Source organism: Schistocerca gregaria, chromosome 4, assembly GCF_023897955.1.
Source record: "Schistocerca gregaria isolate iqSchGreg1 chromosome 4, iqSchGreg1.2, whole genome shotgun sequence".
NCBI lineage: Eukaryota > Metazoa > Arthropoda > Insecta > Orthoptera > Acrididae > Schistocerca > Schistocerca gregaria.
The window spans coordinates 28534038-28555733 of NC_064923.1; the positions used below are offsets into that span (position 1 = coordinate 28534038).

Genomic DNA, 21696 nt, shown 5'->3' on the forward strand with positions numbered 1-21696 from the left:
ATAGAGACCTTTGGAGAAAAAGAGATCCACTTGTATGAATATCAGGAGTTCAGATAGAAACCCAGTTCTAAGCAAAGAAGGGAAAGCAGAAAGGTGGAATGAGTATATAGTGGTCTAAACAAGGGCAATGTTTTTGAGGACAATATTATAGAAATGGAAGAGAATGTAGATGAAGATCAAATAGGAGATATGATACTGCATGAAGTTTGACAGATCACTGAAAGACCTATGTCGAAACAAGGACCCGGGAGTAGACAATGTTCCATTAGAACTACTGACAGCCTTGGGAGAGCCACACCTGACAAAACTCTACCATCTGATGAGCAAGATGTATGAGACAGGCGAAATACCCTCAGACTTCAAGAAAAATATAATAATTCCAATTACAAAGAAAGCAGGTGTTGGTAGATGTGAAAATTACCTAACTATCAGTTTAATAAGCCATGGCTGCAAAATACTCATACGAATTCTTTACAGATAAATGCAAAAACTGGTTGAAGCTTCTGGCATTTGTAGACTTAGAGAAAGCTTTTGACAATGTTGACTGGAATACTCTCTTTTAAATTCTGAAGTTGGCAGGGGTAAAATACAGGGAGCGAAAGGCTATTTATAATTTGTACATAAACCAGATGGCAGTTGTAAGAGTCAATGGGCATGAAAGGGAAGCAGTGATTGCAAAGGGGGTGGGACAGGGTTGTAGCCTATCCCCGATTTCATTCAGTCTGTATATTGAGCAAGCAGTAAAGGAAACAAAAGAAAAATTCAGAGTAGGTATTAAAATCCATGGAGAAGAAAATGAATTTTGAGGTGCGCCGATGATATTGTAATTCTGTCAGAGACAGCAAAGGACTGGGAACAGCAGCTGAATGAAGTGGACCATGTCCTGAAAGGAGGATATAACATGAACACCAACAAAAGCAAAACGAGAATAATGGGATGTAGTCGAATTAAATTAGATGGGTAGATCACGTAACTAATGAGGAAGTATTGAATCGGATTGGAGAGAAGAGAAGTTTGTGGCACAACTTGACCAGAAGAAGGGATCGGTTGGTAGGACATGTTCTGAGGCATCAAGGGATCACCAATTTAGTATTGGAGGGCAGCATTGAGGGAGACCAAGAGATGAATACACTAAACAGATTCAGAAGGATGTAGGCTGCAATAGGTACTGGGAAATGAAGAACCCTGCACAGGATAGAGTAGCATGGAGAGCTACATCAAACCAGTTTGTCGACTGAAGACCACAACAAGAGCAAGAACAACAACAACATCAAAATTTAATCACACTTTTGAGCTGCTTCTAGTTACTAAATATTAAGAGTATTTGCTTCTGTTCCCATTTTTCCATTTATTGTTGAGAATAAATTTAAGTATTTCAATAACATTTAAATAAAGTACTCCTAATTAGAGACTCTCCAAAATTACAGAAGAACCAAAGATGGATGGGAAAAGACCTAGAAGGCGCCCAAGAACATGGTGGAAAATGGGAGTGAGAATGTCTGCGGAAAGGAGAGGTGTGACCTCGCAGCAAGTGGAGGAAGAAAAGTAGTGGGAGGACCAAGCCAAATGGAGAGGACTCTTCAGCACCCACAGCTGGCAGTAGCTGGAGTGGGATCCAGATAGATGGACTCCTAATTAGACTATGGGTGTATGAAAATGGAAGTTGTGGTTTTGGAAATATTTCACAGCCCATGAGAATGATGTTTGTTGCATATCTCTGGAATATTGCAGAAAATACAACACATGTGACTCACCACGTTTAGTAATAATTTAATTCTGTGAGCAATGTCTTAAAATCCTCAGACAAGTGTCACTATTTAAAGCATAATTAGTCTTACTGCAAGATGCTTTTCATGTAGTTGTTTAGCACAGTAGTTCATAGAGCTCAGTACTGTCAACATGTCCTTATCATCTCAAGAGAACAATCCCTTCCCTTAATGTGACTTTCATGCACAATTAACTTCACTTATGTTTTAAAAGCTGGCTGTCTCTCTTACAATGTATGGAATAAAAACACTGGAGGTATTATTGGACTATAAATTAAGGTCAAGTCATACTGGAAATACACTATGCAAAACAATAACGGGGTCACTTTTTTGAAAGCCCATCTTTTCTCCCATTGTGATACAGAATTTTGAAATTTGACTAAAATGTGCCTACTACCTTAATCTGTACTGGTGCAAAAGTGCGACGCCACCCTCCGGTTCAGCAAAGCTTCAGTTACTGGCACAGAAGTGCGCAAGTGTGGTGGTGATGGAGGGGGGGGGGGGGGGAGCAAATACAGAGCTCAGTAGTTAATGGATAGTTTAATATGGGTTAATGGTGTCATACTGGCACCATATTTCAATATAATTTGCACATGACTCGTGACATGTCTAATGATGAGAAGTTCATCCCCTCTGTAACCCACATTTCACTGCTTCCATTGATGCCTGTGTAATGGAGGTCAGAACCGTGATGACCATCATTTAAATCAAACCTTTTTCTAATGGGTGTCTGAGGAAAACATTCCAGAGACACAATAGCTGACACACTATTACTCAGAAGTGACACGAATAGGCCTCCTCAGGAGGTAGTACAAAGGGTCTCCCTTGAGGCATTGATTGCCACATATTTCCCAGTCCAAAGTGACAGTTTACAGCGCGAAGAGCAACACGACAATGTTCTTGACAACCTTTATCACTTACAATACCCCTACTCCCCTTCTCCTGGACGATTCAGCTCTTGTCTAAGGGGCCTGCAACCTTACTGAATGTGTTCTGATCAAAACTTCTAGTGGTGGTGCAAAATCATTCGATAAGGTGAATTTGATTCAAAGCACAATGCATGTATATGCATACTCAACTCTTCTGTGGGAAAAGGAAGACTCTGACACTGATATGCCTATGAATAAAATGGCAAACTCCCTGCTCCTCTCCCTTTTGGCAGCACTCTAGCTGTAACCCACGCACCTTTCTTGAGCAGTTTAAAAATATATTTGTATATTTGCCTGCAGGAAGGCAATGCCTATATACCCTTCAGCTAAGTGGCACTATGCTGCTGCTCTAGCACTACCTGGAGGAATGCAGAATCTGAGTGGCATCTAAGGGGTTGCCTGCCTGCAGATGCCTGGTCGAAGGGTGTCTGTACAAGTACATTTTTAAAGTGCTTCACAAAGGAGCATAGGTGACACCAAGGGTGATGCGAAACTGGGGGGTTTTAGAGGAACACAGTGCTGTTTCATTCACACCACTGCCAATGTCGCAGCACCAGCCCCCCCCCCCCCCCCCCAAACTACATGACAGGAGGAAGCAGAATGGCAGAGTTGAAAAAGTATAAATGCCCTACACTGCTTCAGATCGCATTCCAATTTCATCAAATGACTTAGAACAGTTCCTAGTGGTTCCAAACTACAAATCAGTGCAAAAATTGCAGTCATACTTTGGAGGGGTTAGATCACACGATAGGGCTGAAACATCTGGAGGGTGGTGTACATCAGACTGCCAACTGTGGTTTTCAGCTGTGAATATGTGTAACATGGAAACTTCCAGGGAAGGTAGTGGGTTCATTGACAACCTTTATGCCGCCTCCTGAAACCTTTCCGTGTCTGTTCTGAGTGGTGGCGTGTCTGAAATTTTTTTTCCTCTGCCAACCGTAAGAAAATTGCGCAATTTCACTGGGTGTCAAACTTCTGACATCCATTGCAGAAGCTTTGAAAGAAAGGGTGATGTGGTTAAGAGAGGTTGTAATGGGATTCGCATCGTGTGATATGTCTACATGGTGGTGGTGAGCAGAACTGTGTTGAGATTTTATGCCAATGTAAAAAGCATTGCCAAACACAAAGGTGACATTGTAGGGCGTTTGCACCATCATATATGGAGATTATCGGCACCTCATAGCCTAATTTCACACTTCTGTGTCACAACTGTGGAACATGACGGGGTTTCAAAAATGTGACCCTTTAATTCATTTGCGCAAAGTATTTGGATTTACATTTGTAATTTCTCATCCTTTATGTCAGCAGTCTATATCAACATAACATCCAACATACAGGTATTGACTGAAAGGTGCACAAAGCACAACAACTAACAGTATTGTCAACTAGAAAATTTAAAAGTATTTCTCAGTCACCAATGAATCAAAAATATGTGTTGACAAAAGAAAGAGAATTTGATACAAGGAACAGATCCATATACTATATACCGAAGAAATAAATCATGCAGTGTGTCACTGTGTGGGGGCAGAATATATACATATAATTGACTTAACAAAGATTGAAAGGAAGATTCGCTTTTAAGAATTACACGTTTCTATTGATTTATCCTGATTCTGGGGAAATAAAAGTAATCCACAGATAAAAAGTATTGTTTTCTAGTTATAAAACCCAATAACGATTATCAATCATCATATTTCTTGCACCAAAATAATATTACTAGAAAAACCCAAAATTCACATATTTCCAGCCACATAAAATCAAAATAATTTTCTGTAAAGGTGAAGTTTTCTTTGAGTTCACAAATTTGGAAAACCTGAAGATACAATAAAGTGAATACATAATTATAATAATAAACTGCTGAGAAAAAGATAATAAGTGGTATTATCAATTTCATGTACATCTTGATATGGGAAATCAACTTATGATAACAAATCAAGTATGTTTATGGTGTAAAAAATCTAGCACAGCTATCCATTGACATTAAGCCAATTGTAAAAAAAAAATCTCATGGTGTTTTCAAATAGTATATAGCTGCTTTACAAAAATAAAAATAACATACATACTCACTTCTGACCATGTAGTGAAATATATTATGAAAACTTGCAAAAAATATTTGAACTGTACATGTCTCACAATCTACATGACATTATGAAGGTCCACACGTGCAACAATACTATAGAATATCACAATCTCTCACTGTTTTATGAAAACTTACAAACTATTCTATTTTATTAGCTGTACATAGTCTTAAAATATGGATTGTAAACCTAGAAACAAATACATGACTCCTGTAAGTATTTAAAATACATTTGAATGGCCACTGAATAATGATGCTGAAAATTCAGCATTCTCCTTAAAAAATACGCACTGACTCCAATGCACACATGTACAAATCTAGACTCAAATACTGTAGATCCAAAGTTCACTAAGCCTAAAACCTATGCAAGATAACTGCTTGAGTATTTTCCATGACAGGTACATTCACTGGTATTTCTGGAAAAGTTATCACATTATTATCAGCTGTTGTTATTACAACTGTTTGTGTAGGGGTCTCTTCCTCCTCAACAGCTTCTTGCTTATGAGCATGAAGGCTCAAGTGTTTTGTCAGGTCCCGTTTTTGCATAAAAAGCTGACCGCACTGATCACAACGGAAAGGCTTTTCCTGCGTATGAATACGTCTATGTTTAAGCATGTCATTTTTCTGTGTAAAGCCTCTACCACATATATCACACGTAAAAGGTCGTTCACCTGTGTGTGTTCTCATATGCACATCTAGTGCGCCTTTCCTCTGAAATGCTTTTCCACAATGCTGACAGGGGTGTGGCCGTTCCTCTGAATGGACTTTTATATGCTGTGACAGGTTGCTAGAGCAGCGAAATGCCATACCACAAACTGAACATTTATAAGGCTTTTCTCCCGTATGTATTCGTTCATGGACAAGGCGAGCCTCCTTTGAAAGGAACCCTTCGCCACAGAACTGGCAAGTGTGAGGACGCTCACCAGTGTGGAAAGACCGCATGTGGTATGTTAAAGAACCTTTATTTGACAATTTTTTCCCACACACTGTACACTCAAAAAGTTTTTCTCCAGTATGTGATCTCATGTGTGTTGCGAGTGATTCCTTCTTGACAAGAAGTTTACCACAGATAACACATTTGAAGGCAGCCTGCTCTGGATCATCACCGGCCTGCATCTGTATACTTTTCTCCACTTCTAGATCAGTATGCAGTTTCCGATGAGTAAGAACAGCACCCAATGTGGGAAACGACTCATTGCATACCCTGCACGTGTATTTCCTTTCATGTTCATGTCTTTTAATGTGTTGGGTCATATTACCTCGGCGATTGAACTTAACTCCACAAATATGACAAGAGAATGGTTGTTCACCTAAGTGAGCCGAGCCATGCTGCCGAAGCTGTATCTTCTTATGAAAACGTTTACCACATTTATCACAACTGTACGGACGGACTCCGTTGTGCACATTCATATGTTCATTGAGATGAAACTTTGATCTAAACCCTTTCCCACACTTTGTACACAGTTGCCTATTTTTATACGAATCATCCATATGACAACGTTTATGGCTTCTTAAGTTATTTATGTGCTTGAAACTCTTTCCACACAAATCACAAAGATAAGGAGTCTCTGTAGAGTGTGTTGCTTTATGGATGTCTAAGCTAGCTAATGAACCGTAGTTTTTATCACACTGATCACATTTAAAGGGTTTCACTTCACTATGATTAGCTAAATGATGTTCTTTTAATGACTTTCGTCCACGGAATGACTTCCCACAGAATTCACACATGTACATAGGTGGCTCCGACTCATCCTCCTTTGTCTTTAAGTGAGTCCTTTCATGAAGCTTAGCTGACTCTTCGTCAAAAAAATATTTTTCACAGTAATTACATGCTACAGCACCAGCAGCATGTCTTTTTCTGATGTGATTAATTAAAACTGATTTCTTGGAAGCTTCATAATCACACATATCACATCTCCATATTGCATTCTCTTCTTCGTTATTGAAGAATTGTGGACCATCATCTTTCACCATTATGTCTTTCATAGCACCAGCTATTTTGGACTTGAGCCCTGGGTCACACTCGGTCAATTCTGTCGTCACATGCATCTGCAACATTTCACCATCTTCAGTCTCTCCTGCAGAATCTACTATTTGGTATGCATGGTTCATTTTAAGCCTTGAACTGTCTTCAGATTCTTCACCATCTCCTTCCTCAAACTGATGTTCATCTTCAATTCCATCAGTTGTACTGTAACTGTAATTCCTGAAACACGAGAAAGAGTCCATGCCTGAAAATCATGAAGTTATTAAAGATATTTAATTTTATTTGGAAAAATCTAAGTTTTTTATTTGTGTGGCAACTGAATATATATATAAAAACAAAGATGATGTGACTTACCCAGCGAAAGCACTGGCAGGTCAATAGGCACACAAAACAAACAAACACAAACACAAAGTTCAAGCTTTCGCAACCAACGGTTGCTTCGTCAGGAAAGAGGGTAGGAGAGGGAAAGACGAAAGGATGTGGGTTTTGAGGGAGAGGGTAAGGAGTCATTCCAATCCCGGGAGCGGAAAGACTTACCTTAGGGGGTAAAAAGGATAGGTATATACTCGCGCGCACGCGCACATATATATATATATACACACACACACACACACACACACACACACACACACACACACACACACACACACACACACACAAGCAGACATATTTAAAGGCCTTTAAATTTGTCTGCTTGTGTCTGTATATGTATGGATGGATGTGTGTGTGTGTGTGTGTGTGTGTGTGTGTGTGTGTGTGTGTGTGTGTGGGTGCGCACGCGCGAGTTTAGAGTATATACCTATCCTTTGCTGGTTGCGAAAGCTAGAAATTTTGTGTGTGTGTGTATGTGTGTTATTTAATTGTGCCTGTCTACCGGTGCTTTCCCACTTGGTAAGTCTTGGAATCTTTGTTTTTAATAAATTTTTCCCATGTGGAAGTTTCTTTCTAGTGTGTGTCTATCGACCTGCCAGCGCTTTTGTTTGGTAAGTCACATCATCTTCGTTTGTAGATATATTTTTCCCACGTGGAATGTTTCCATATATAAAATAGAAAGAAACTTCCACATGGGAAAAATATATTAAAAACAAAAGAGTCCAAGACTTACCAAGCGGGAAAGCCCCTGTAGATAGGCACAATGAATAAAACACACACACAGAATTACTACCTCACGCAACCGATGGTTGCTTCTTCAGGAAAGAGGGAAGGAGAGGGAAAAACGAAAGGATGTGGGTTTTGAGGGAGAGGGTAAGGAGTCATTCCAATCCCGGGAGTGGAAAGACTTCCCTTAGGGGGGAAAAAAGGACAGGTGTACACTCGCGCACACACACACACACATATCCATCCGCACATACACAGACACAAGCAGACATATCTAAAGGCAAAGAGTAAGGGCAGAGATGTAAGTCGAGGCGGAAGTACAGAGGCAAAGAAGTTGTTGAAAGACAGGTGAGGTATGAGCGGCGGCAACTTGAAATTAGCGGAGGTTGAGGCCTGGCGGATATCGAGAAGAGAGTATATACTGAAGGGCGAGTTCCCATCTCCGGAGTTCGGATAGGTTGGTGTTGGTGGAAAGTATCCAGATAACTCGGACGGTGTAACACTGTGCCAAGATGTGCTGGCCGTGCACCAAGGCATGTTTAGTCACAGGGTGATCCTCATTACCAACAAACACTGTCCGCCTGTGTCCATTCATGCGAATGGACAGTTTGTTGCTGGTCATTCCCACATAGAAAGCGTCACAGTGTAGGCAGGTCAGTTGGTAAATCACATGGGTGCTTTCACACGTGGCTCTCCCTTTGATCGTGTACACCTTCCGGGTTACAGGACTGGAGTAGGTGGTGGTGGGAGGGTGCATAGGACAGGTTTTACACCGGGGGCGGTTGCAAGGGTAGGAGCCAGAGGGTAGGGAAGGTGGTTTGAGGATTTCATAGGGATGAACCAAGAGGTTACGAAGGTTAGGTGGATGGTGGAAAGACACTCTTGGTGGAGTGGGGAGGATTTCATGAAGGATGGATCTCATTTCGGGGCAGGATTTTAGGAAGTCGTATCCCTGCTAGAGAGCCACAATCAGAGTCTGATCCAGTCCCGGGAAGTATCCTGTCACAAGTGGGGCACTTTTGGGGTTCTTCTGTGAGAGGTTCTGGGTTTGAGGGGATGAGGAAGTGGCTCTGGTTATTTGCTTCTGTAACAGGTCGGGAGGGTAGTTGCGGGATGCGAAAGCTGTTTTCAGGTTGTTGGTGTAATGGTCGAGGGATTCAGGACTGGAGCAGATTCGTTTGCCACGAAGGCCTAGGCTGTAGGGAAGGGACCGTTTGATATGGAATGGGTGGCAGCTGTCATAATGGAGGTACTGTTGCTTGTTGGTGGGTTTGATGTGGACGGATGTGTGAAGCTGGCCATTGGACAGATGGAGGTCAACGTCAAGGAAAGTGGCATGGGATTTGGAGCAGGACCAGGTGAATCTGATGGAACCAAAGGAGTTGACGTTGGAGAGGAAATTCTGGAGTTGTTCTTCACTGTGAGTCCAGATCATGGAGATGAAGCCAGCTTCATCCTGACCCACAACTTCTTCACTTTTGAAGGCCAGACATACCAACAATTAAAGGGAACAGCCATGGGTACCAGGATGGCCCCCTCGTATGCCAACCTATTAATGGGTCGCTTAGAGGAGCCTTCTTGGTTACCCAAGCCTGCCAACCCAAAGTTTGGTACAGATGATGTAAATAAAATAGAAAGAAACTTCCACATGGGAAAAATATATTGAAAACAAAGATTCCAAGACTTACCAAGTGGGAAAGTGCCGGCAGACAGGCACAATGAACAAAACACACAAACACACACACAGAATTACTAGCTTTCGCAACCGATGGTTGCTTCTTCAGGAAGGAGAGGGAAAGACGAAAGGATGTGGGTTTTAAGGGAGAGGGTAAGGAGTCATTCCAATCCCGGGAGCGGAAAGACTTCCCTTAGGGGAAAAAAAAGGACACACACACACACACACACACACACACACACACACACACACACACACACACACACACACCCATCTGCACATACACAGACACAAACAGACATATTTCAATATTGATCCTTCCTGAAGAAGCAACCATCGGTTGCGAAAGCTAGTAATTCTGTGTGTGTGTTTGTGTGTTTTGTTCATTGTGCCTGTCTGCCGGCGCTTTCCCGCTTGGTAAGTCTTGGAATCTTTGTTTTTAATATATATATATATACCAAGCGGGAAAGCGCCGGTAGATAGGCACAATGAATAAAACACACAAACACACACACACAGAATTTCGAGCTTTTGCAACCGGCGGCTGCTTCGTCAGGAAAGAGGGAAGGAAAAGGAAAGATGAAAGGATGTGGGTTTTAAGGGAGAGGGTAAGGAGTCATTCCAATCCCGGGAGCGGAAAGACTTACCTTAGGGGGAAAAAAGGATAGGTATATACTCTATACTCGCGCGCGCGCGCGCCCACACACACACACACACACACACACACACACACACACACACACACACACACACACACACACACACACATCTTTACCACAGTTTTAAAATTACTGTCAGATGTAAAGCACTGCTTGAGAAACTATATCATATAGTCCTTTCCAAGAGGCTGAAATCAAATTAATGCCAAACAAAGAAACAGATTCCTTAAAGTCTGCTCAACAGAAAAATCATGAGACGAGGATATTAATTACACCATATTTGACAGCAAAGAGTTCCAAGCTCTATCGAAGTTATCAAGTATATACCAAAGTTGACAATACAGAACTCAATTCTCTGCAGTGCAGTTAGAAGCTGTTAAAGCAGAAGGAATATGTCATATAAAAAAATACCAAATGAATTTTTGTACATATATCAACACTTTCCATAATGTAGCTATTACATACTTCTTTCTACTTCTCCTTTCTGCGTGCTCTGCCTCCATGCCAGAAAATGACTGCAGTATATCATTCCTTTTCTGTAAACAGAAAAGAAAAGAAAAATTATTGTTTGTAGTTTACTACACATAATGAAGTGAGTGAGAGAGAGAGAGAGAGAGAGAGAGAGAGAGAGAGAGAGAGAGAGAGAGAGAAGGAGGGGGGGGGGGGGGGCAGCAGTCAGAGGATGCTGTTTCTACTTCTTTACCTGCAGCTTACTGCTGGCTTTCTCTTCATATTATGTATTTACTGTACTGTACACTACACTGGCAGCTTAGTATTGACAAACCACATACTATACAAAATTGTTGTACACTCCTCTCTCATTCTGCTGCAGATAATTACTTTCAACTGTGATTATTGTGCTTAAGCTCTGCTGATTAAAAGTATCTGGAATAAAAAGTGTACTATAGTCTTGCTTGTTCAGTTTATATATGATAGGAAGTTCATTTTACAACAACATACATTCCATTTTCTGTGTGATCATATTTTGACTTTCAAAAATGAAGGGCAGTCTACAACATAAATTATAGAGGTGGAGAAAATCTTAAAGGTGCTCTGTTACACTCTTTCAAAATGTAAGAGACTTTTGCAACAAATAATATTTTTAATAAGTAACAAATACTGAAAATTTAAGATTTCCCTGATCCGTCTTTCTTCATGACTGGTATTCCTCTCAGGCTCACATCTTTTTTATTTATATATTTTTCGCTTTCCTACTTATTTTGTACTTGTATCAGTTCTCCTCTGCTTCCTTTACAAAATATTTCCTCTCCTCAAAACAGTTAAAGTCAGCCCTAGACTCAAACAAAGACCACTGTCTTAAAACCTGTATGAGCAACTATGACACCTGAGTATGCCTCACAAAAGCATCAAGTTGTCACTGATTCTGCACTCCCTATTCCTTCTCATTTCCTCCTCTGCTTGTCACTTACATTCTCTTTTTCTTCCGTCGTTTTTCCTCTTTATAAGTGCTTACATACTCTATACCACACACTTACATTAACCGTGTCTTAGCTATTCTCCCTTTATCGCTGTTTTCAGTTTCTATAGTCTTGGCTTGCTGCGGTATTAACTCACTATAAATCCTTTGTTCTTTGAATTCATTGCTCTGTCATAGAAAATAATTTCTGTCCCATCCAACTAGGTTCAAATCTGTTCCAGTAACATATTTATCCTGTCCATTTTTTCCAATTGTCATTTACTCTTTTACAATTTTTTTTCACAGTCTCTTAATAAAACACAGCATGATGTTTAAAACAAAGCTGCATGAATCTAATACATAAATATTACTTAATACATAAATATTACTTCTTCCCTTTCTACACACAACACACAGCTTACATATTCAAGGACAAACCACATTTTGTTAATTCACTGTCATGGCTCTATACCAAAATAGAGAGAAACTAACTTCAACTACACCAATTACATGTTTAAGGAAATACAATTGGACTGTCATCTGTTTCTATTCCATTTCCTGCAAGAGTGATTTAAAAGAGAAAACTATGAGTACTTGGCAAATCTGACATTAGTGGTTGTGTAAATAAGGGACTGAGATGGTTGTACATAAAAACAAATAAGAAGGGTGTGAATAAGTTACAAGTTAGCCAAAAATAAACAGTAAACTGGAAGGCTTCGGCTACCATATTACATTACACTACAAAACAATTTTTTGTACAAGGTAGGCCACAGTGACTAGAAAATACAGAGAGAGAGAGAGAGAGAGAGAGAGAGAGAGAGAGAGAGAGAGAGAGAGAGAGAGAGAGAGAGTACAATTATATTCTGTAGCAATTCACTCTTCAGTGACATTATTTCAGTTTAGATGATTTATTATAATCTTTCCTCCTAAATAATACTCGTCTTAGAACAGTTACAGGGGAGAAAAGTTAATAGATCATACACAATGGAGCATTTTGTATCTGTCACATCTAAAGTCATCAAAAATGATAATCTTATGAAAATAACCATGCTTCTGGAGGACAACTAATACCTATGAAACTTACAAATGGAATCTCATTTTATTTTCAATTCCTTATCTGATACCAACTCATTCTTGCATTAGAAAAGAACATTATAAATGTGCAACTAACTTCTATATTTCAAATGAATCAGAAGCCACAACCAGAAAAAGTTTAATATTAGTAACAGTCTTAGATTGCACAGTGTTCTTCATTAACTCAAGAACAACGTGTTTCTCCTGTGAATGGAATCATCAGGTTATCTGGAAATATAAACACAGGACGAAATTACAATTAACCTAAGGTGGTCCTATTCTGGACTACTACAACAGCAAAGTTATATATGATAACTTGTCCAAAAAATATTAATGTTACTGCCACGAGGCATGTGTCAATCACAGGTACAGTATCAAATGGAACAAACAAACACAGACCTGAGAAAAAACACCAGGAACAGGGAGAAAGCAGAAATACCTCATGAGCATTGATGACAACAGTCATAGTAGTGCAGAATAAGGCCACATGCACAAGCTGCAAATATGATCCCAGACCAAAACTGGCACTGGCGCCATGTATACACAGAGCATCAAAAGAGCACAAGCAAAGTTTTGGGCTAGGGGTAACGACAAGCGCTATGCGGCACTCTAAGTGAGGGTGCTGTGCAATAACAGCAAAAAAAATAATAGAATAATAATGAACAGCTTAACAAACAAATGTAAAACAATATTAGAATAAAAATGCAAGTATATGTAGTTCACTATGTATAAAATTGAAAATTATGAATGGATGTATAAACAGAAAGGCTCACAGACGCAATTGCAGTACAATAAAAATGAAATTAATGGAATAAATAATAAATGAAAGGACTGACAATAAATATAAAGCTAAAATGAAACAACAAAAATAAAATGAAAATATTAATAAATACAATTAAATGCATTTACTTAACAATGGAATTGGTTGTAAAGAACAAGAGACACTCAAATGTCTTCTTTACAAATGGGAAACATGAATTTGAAAAGACTTTATTTTTACTGGTTCAAGTGATCATTAAGCAACATATTCTTCTTAATGTATGAATGTTAAACTATTTTAATCTTTTCAAAAAGGTTGAGTCTTTTCCCCTTCAGATGTGGTGTAAAGCTCTTAGGTTCCCCAAGTGTTGATGGAAGATGGGCATTGGACTTGAGAAGTTTTGTGAAGGTGGAATTATATTTAACTTCCCCCTTCCTAGTGAGTAAATGTTCCTGAAATGTAGTTTAAAAGCCCTTCCTCTCTGGCCACTGCAAGCTGCCTAACATTCACAGCATTCCAGTTCATACATGCAAGAAGCAGTTTTTTTTTTTCTTTTTTTGGGACACCCACTGTGAATATAATGATATTAAATTTTGTTACAGCAGGTAAACTTTATCCTTATACGTGATGTTTTTATGGATCAATTTATCCTTATATTTTGACCCCAAAAAAGTTAAACTAGAGCACAACACACACTACCTTGGAAAATTCGCAATTCTGAGGTACACGGCCAAGTGCCCAGCATTACTACTAGCCCAATACATTGCTCATGCTCTTTCCATTCACGTGTACGCTCTGTGTGTATGCAAACAGGCCTCCAGCACTGTTTTGATCTGGGGCCATATTTACATCTTGTGCGCATGGTCATGTTCTGCAATGCCATGACTGTTGTCACCTAAAGACACCACACACATCCATGCCCGATGCAAGATTCAAACCTGCGACTGTAGCACTCGCGCGGTTCCAGACTACAGCGCCTAGAACTGCTCAGCGGAATGATCCAAGTATGACCTTGGAGCCCAGATAACTGGTACCATTTGTTCCAATGTGCATCACAAATTGTGTTACTTGCACCCTATTCCCTCAATAGCTGCCTCTTCAACATGTTGAATGAGACTGCTAGGCATATACACTCAGTGCACCTGTTTCTTGCTGCCATTTCTCTAAGGAGTACTATCATTCTCCATTCATTTGAACTGCTGACAATTATACTACTGGCCATTAAAATTGCTACACCACAAAGATGACATGCTACAGATGCGAAATATAAGATGCTGTGATATGCAAATGATTAGGTTTTCAGAGCATTCACACAAGGTTGGCGCCGGTGGCAACACATACAACTTGCTGACTTGAGGAAAGTTTCCAACCAATTTCTCATACACAAACAGACCGACGTTGCTTCGTGAAACGTCGTTGTGATGCCTCATGTCAGGAGGAGAAATGCGTACCATCACGTTTCCGACGTTGATAAAGGTCGGATTGTAGCCTATCACAACTGTGGTTTATCGTATCCCGACAGTGCTGCTCGCGTTGGTCGAGATCCAATGACTGTTAGCAGAATATGGAATTGGTGGGTTCAGGAGTGTAATACGGTGTGCCGTGCTGGATCCCAATGGCCTCGTATCACTAGCAGTCGAGATAACAGGCATCTTATCCGCATGGCTGTAACGGATCATGCAGCCATGTCTCGAACCCTGCGCCAACAGATGGGGACGTTTGCACGACAACAACCATCTGCATGAACAGTTTGACAAAGTTTGAAGCAGCATGGACTATGAGCTCGCATCAGAGACAGGAGCGCCTGTGATGGTATACTCAACGACGAACCTGGGTGCATGACTGGCGAAACGTCATTTTTCGGATGAATTCAGGTTCTGTTTACAGCATCATGATGGTCGCATCTGTGTTTGGCGACATCGCGGTGAACGTACATTGGAAGCGTGTATTTGTCATCACCATACTGGCATATCACCCAGCTTAGGGTGCCATTGGTTACACGTCTCTGTCACCTCTTGTTCGCATTGACGGCACTTTGAACAGTGGACGTTACATTTCAGATGTGTTATGACCTGTGGCTCTATCCTTCTTTTGATTTCTGTGAAACCCTACATTTCAGCAGGATAACACACAACGCCATGTTGCAGGTCCTGTACGGGCCTTTCTGGATACAGAAAATGTTTGACTGCTGCCCTGGCCAGCACATTCTCGAGATCTCTCACCAACTGAAAACGCCTGGTCAATGGTGGCCGAGCAACTGGCTCGTCACAATATGCCAGTCACTATTGTTGATGAACTGTGGTATCGTGTTGAAGCTGCATGGGCAGCTGTACCTGTACACGCCATCCAAGCTCAGTGACTCAATGCCCAGGCGTTTCAAGGCCATTATTACTGCCAGAGGTGGTTATTCTGAATACTGTATTCTCAGGATCTATGCACCCAAATTGTGTGAAAATGTAATCACATGTCAGTTCTAGTACAATATATTTGTCCAATGAATACCTGTTTATCATCTGCATTTCTTCTTGGTGTAGCAGTATTAATTGCCAGTAGGGTAATAGATCCTACCCTTTTGTGTTCGTCTTCTCTTTTCACCAAACAAAACATGTTTCCCCAAAACAGGTGATGTACGTAGCACCTCAAACTTGTTGGTTAGGGGGATCGGTATAACACCCTGAGTCCTTCCTCATCCCTATCCACTCTGTACAGGACGCCTGGACCTACCATTGAACACCACTCACAGTCAAGAGGACGGTTAATGACAGATTCTGTACTTTCTGCAGAGGAGTCACAATCCACATGAGAAGATAGTACTTGAGGTACCTTTGGTACCATTATCACGGGAACACAACTCTCAGGAGCTCCTCCAAAACACCAATTAGCAACAGCTGCCAATCGTTTACAGTATTCACGGAGATCTGCATTTGATTATGAATGTGAACCACTTCACCCTATTTTCAAGAACAGCATTCTCAGTTGGGTTACATTTTAGCTGGTGCAATGTATTATAGCACAGTGAACCAATGACTTTAAATTAAACCTGTTACCAACTCAATCTATTGAGCTACAAAATTAGTAATTCGCTATGAGAATTGAAGCAAGTACAAAAAATTAGATTTCTATTAAGGGGGGGGGGGGGGGACAGGCTGACTATATATTTTTGAAGTCACTAATGATGTTGAAAATAGTTTTAATTGATTATATATGTAGATAATATGTACTTCTCTCAAAATGAAAACTCGATGTAACACTATATGTTATTTACTATATCTGCTACAGTAACTAAATCACTTACGCCAATTTACTACAATTTATATTATTCTCAAAAATGAACATCTACTTGCATTGATATACAATGAAATTCAGAGTGATCTATTCTTTGGCAGTAACTGTGAATCACAAATGTTGATTTGCTATGAAATAAGTTATCTAAAATACTCCTAAGAGTAAGTAACAAAAATACAGTTTTTTAAGCATCCAAAAATTCTCAAACATTTTTCATGTAATCACACCATTAAACTAGAAAACAATTTTATCGAATGAGGACAGGCCTACTGTTCTCAAAAATTGTAAATAAGCACAAACAAGTATATGCCTACAATTAACAACAACAGTACGAATTAATAGTGGCACTTCCGAATGTTTGAAATTTCACAATATACTATAATACAAACAGGTATTGATACATAAATGAAAGATTATGCAGAAGTGACGTGAAAAGCAAAAATCTAAATCTAGAAGTTCAAATCAGCGCACGAATCTTGCACACATGGTCTCACACAAAGGAAAATTCCGAAGTCAGAATTTACATATAAAGAAATGTGCAGATTGCGGGGACTTTTTACTTAGCTGTTTCTGTGCCAACTTCTACATTAATGTGTCACAGAAGAACACTGCAGCTTGAGTTTATCTCTGTCAAAAATTACAAAATGTGCGACATCTGTTCTCTACTGATCCCTGTTCCTGGTGTTTTTCTCCTGTTTCATTTCACTGTTGGGTTTACGGTTTATCCATCAAAACACATTTTATGAACATCTTTTTATATGAGTACATACATTTCTAGAAATTTCAAAATCATTCAGGTAGGTGATGTCCCCCCATAGGCTATACAATGCACAAGCTAATTTCTCACTTTCTGCATGACTCTTACAAGCATAGCATCAGCTACGTTGGCAATTTCTGCCCAGATATTGGCCTTCAGGTCTAGCAGGGTCCTTGGATGATAAATGTGGTTTAAGGAGAGAGAGAGAGAGAGAGAGAGAGAGAGAGAGAGAGAGAGAGAGAGAGAGAGAGAGAGAGTGCAAGGGGCTGCCAAATTGGGGAAACGGATTAGCCACTCCAAATCGCCCCTTACTAAGATGAGGAGCTCTGGGAAGTGTTTCCACAAAATAGCACTTTCAGTGTGACCTGTTGCTCCATCCTGTTGGGACCAAAGGTCCCCAAGTCCAATTCATCAGGTTGTGAGGGGGAGAAATCTCTCCAGAATGTTCACATACTGGTCTGAATTCTCTATGATTATGACCTCCTTTTTCTTCTACAAACTAGGAACCAACATTCGCAGCTATGGAGGTCGTGAAGTACACTATGAATTTAGATTACTATAGAAGCCTTTGATGCAATTCTCAATCACTGGTGTTGTCCCAGTAGCACATGTTCTGTTCGTTGACACATCCTGTCAAGTCAATTGGGGGGGGGGGGGGGGGGGAGTAATAAATAAATAAATCTGTTCTCAGAAATTTTTCCGGAAAGGGCATGACACGCATACCCTTGCCAACTGGAGTTGTGTTTAGAATGATCAGCCCACATCCCTAATTAGACCCCTCGTGATTTTGAAATCTTGCATTTATGTCACCCTTAAAAGACCTAAAGGATAACATGCGGGCAGATATTGCCAACATACCAGCTACCTGTGATGCTGGTGAGGGTCACGAGAAATGCCAGAAATTTGCTTATTCAGTGTATGGGGAATGGAGGGTGCAGGGGCGTACCATGATTGTCACTACATACAACGTTTTTCCCCAGTTCAGTCATCAATGTTTATGCTCCTTACAGTAAGTGAGGCGTCGGTTGGCATTTACCAGTGCGATGTGTGGCTTATGAGCAGCCTATCAAGCATCAAATCCCAAGTTTTCTCACTTTCCGCCTAACTGTCATAGTACTTGCAGTGGATCCTGATGCAATTTAGAATTCAAATAATGATGATCTGGATGGATATCTGTCTATTACACATTAAGACCCTCTTCAAGTGACACCCAATCACACGACCACATTTGAAGTCCGTAAGTTCCGCAGAGTGCCCCCTTCTGCTCTCTCATGACGTGTAATGACTACTGAGGTCACTGATATGGGGTACCTGGCAGAAGGTGGCAGCACAATGCACATAAAGGAAAAACCTATATTTTTGGGTGTGTCAGGATACTTTTGATCAGATAGTGTACAGGGCATTTGGCCTTGAAATAACTAATTTTTAACAGTTAAGTGTGGCACCAACCACTGCTCAACCTGCTGCTGCAGATGTAGCAGGATGGGCCAGAGCCATATGATGAACACCATGGTCTTGGTACTGCCATGTGGCCACTTGGAGCCAAGTCCTCTTGCTGTCTAGAGCCCAATCGTTTTGCAAATACCACTGCCAGGAGTCATGTATATTGGGTACATTGCTGTCAAGTCTCTCTGCAGTACAACCGAAGGAACGCACAGCTTCTCATAGCTGTATTACACAACCTTGTTCAAACACAGTGAGGTGCTGATAATGGTGTTTTTGTTTCTCTAAAGGCATTTTTGACTAATGCCAACTCACCATGTCCAATCTCAAAGGTAATTAAAGCTCATGACCATTACAGTGTGTGTTTAAACCAAACCTGATTTGCATCCTCAAACTGGCACTGCTAGCGCCAGTCTCATGTGACTGGCATGAAATTTCAACAAACATTGTTTTTCAGATGTAGAAACACACCTATGAACTTTCGTGATTTTGCACAACTCCTTTGTGTTGCGATTAGCCATGGTAAGTTTGTTGTGTCACCATACTACAATGGAATAGAGTAATTTTCAGAAAAAAAGGGTTACGGAATATCAGCAAAAGTCAATAGCAGCTCAAATTTTCCTCAATAAACACACTAAGTTAACATTGACTATAATATGGATCCTACAAATTTCTCAGTTGCTATTCATATACTCACTGTGATGTCAACAGTAGAGCGGGATAAAATACTTACAAAGCACAATCAAAAACACTAAGAAAAATATTGGCCACTCAGCAGGTGAACATTAAACTAACAATTTCCAACATCCATATATACTTGCCATCTGTATTCATTGGTCTCTTCAAACCAGTAAAACAAGACTTTTATCTAACAGATAATAATTATTTTGAACAACTTTTCCAATGATGTTAGACTTTTGTAACTCATGTTTCCATTCAATGAAATTATGAAACCATCAAAACTACATGGAATTTCAGCCACTATGTAAATAAAAACAAACTTCTGTCCAACTTCAACTTTGATAGTTTTGTAATTTCACTGAATAATCAGAAGCTGCTGCCTATTGCCATCCGGCATGCTGTACATCAGATTCCATTTTGTGTCCATCTCTGCTGATATCGTATAAAAATTGGAAATGAAATCTGAAGAATAATATTTCAACAACATTTTGAAGAGCTTTTGGGAGAGCTTTTTGAGGCAATGTAATACCTTCCCAATTATGAATTGCATAACCAATGTGAACGAGATGATTCAGAAAGAATATCACTTTAAAATAAACATAATGTAGGTTAAAGTAAATGAAAACCTCAATGCCTTAAGGAGTTCTGTTCAGTGCAATTGACAAGTTGCTCCATTCATGTAATTAAAACAGTCATCATCTACAAATTAAAACAGAAAATAAAGGCTGATTTGACCAATTTGCAAATATTTTTCCCTGAGGAGTGCCACTGACTACATATCCAAGTTATCAAAAATTCCACAATTCACATAAATGTATATATAAAAAAAATAGATTTTAAAAAATCTACTCACCAAGAGGGACCAAGAGAACCCAAACACAAAAGGATTTAACTTTTACAAGCTTTCGGAGCCAGTGGCTCCTTCTTCTGGTAGAAGAGTTGAAGACAAAGGAAGAGGTTTAGCGACTTAAGGGGTAGAATTCAGGAAACTCTGCCAGTCATGTGGGTCACGGGAGACTTACTGCATGGATGACAGGTAAAGACCAATTGATTGTTTGGGACTGCACCGGATGAGATTAAAAAATCTGAGAGCTTAAAAGTGGAAGACAGAGTAATATGCAAGAGCGATTACTACTACAGTATTGGGCACAAATTAAGAAGACTGTTAAGCTAAGTTCATTATATCCAAGAGAGGTGTGACAGCAAAAAATAACAAGTCAGAAAATGAAAGGTACAGAAAACTAAAATGGAATGAAGAAAGGAGTGGTTACAGTGAAAAGATGCTGAGCCTGAAGGAATTAACGTAAATTAAGCTCAGGTGGGTGGCGAGAAACAAGGACATATTGTAGTGCTATTTCCACCTACGGGGTTATGAGAAACTGGTGTCTGGGGGGAAGAATCCAGATGGTGCGTGTGATGGAACAGGCACTGAGGTAATGACTGTCATTTTGTACAGCATGCCCTGCAACAGGATATTTTATGTTCTCTGTATACATCCTCTGCCTATACCCATTCATCCTGACTGATAGCTGGGTGGTAGTCATGCCGATGTAAAAGGCCAAACAGTGTTCACATGAAAGCTGGTATACGATGTGCCATTTCTCAGGTGGCTCTCTCTTTGATAATATATTTTTTGCCTGTTACAGGGTAGGAATAGTTGGTGGTAGGAGGGTGCACAGGGCAAGACTTGCAGCGAGGACTCTCATAGCGGTAGGAATCATTGGGTATGGAGATGTATGCAGAAGGAGCATAGGGACTGAAAAGGATATTGTGGAGAGTGTGAGGACGACAGAAAGCTATTCTAGGTGTGGTGGGCAAAATTTGACAGAATGGATCTCATTTCAGAGCATGAATTTAGGAAGTAATGGCCTTGTCAAAGTAGCTGATTTGACAGAATGGATCTCATTTCAGAGCATGAATTTAGGAAGTAATGGCCTTGTCAAAGTAGCTGATTAACATATTTAAGACCAGGATAATACTGAGTGACGAGTGGTCTACTCTGATGTTTTTTGGCGGGATCAGCTGCTGTTGTTGGCAGGAGAGCCAACACCGTGTTACTAGAGGAGGCCAAAATGCACGCGTTTTAGC

The 21696-nt window shown here is 40.2% G+C and overlaps 1 protein-coding gene across 2 annotated transcripts in view; it reads right to left on the minus strand.

Annotated features, from left to right (window-relative positions):
• Positions 1-4762: 4762 nt before the first annotated feature.
• Positions 4763-21696, minus strand: part of LOC126266633 (zinc finger protein 665-like) — a 156607-nt gene continuing 139673 nt past the window's right edge. For both annotated transcript variants that reach the window (XM_049970994.1, XM_049970993.1), the window contains 2 exons: positions 10657-10727; positions 4763-6978 (listed from right to left, as the gene is read on the minus strand). In XM_049970994.1, coding sequence (XP_049826951.1) covers positions 5127-6978; positions 10657-10727 — 1923 coding nt within the window. In that variant the 3' untranslated portion in view covers positions 4763-5126. The remainder of the gene's footprint in view (positions 6979-10656; positions 10728-21696) is intronic.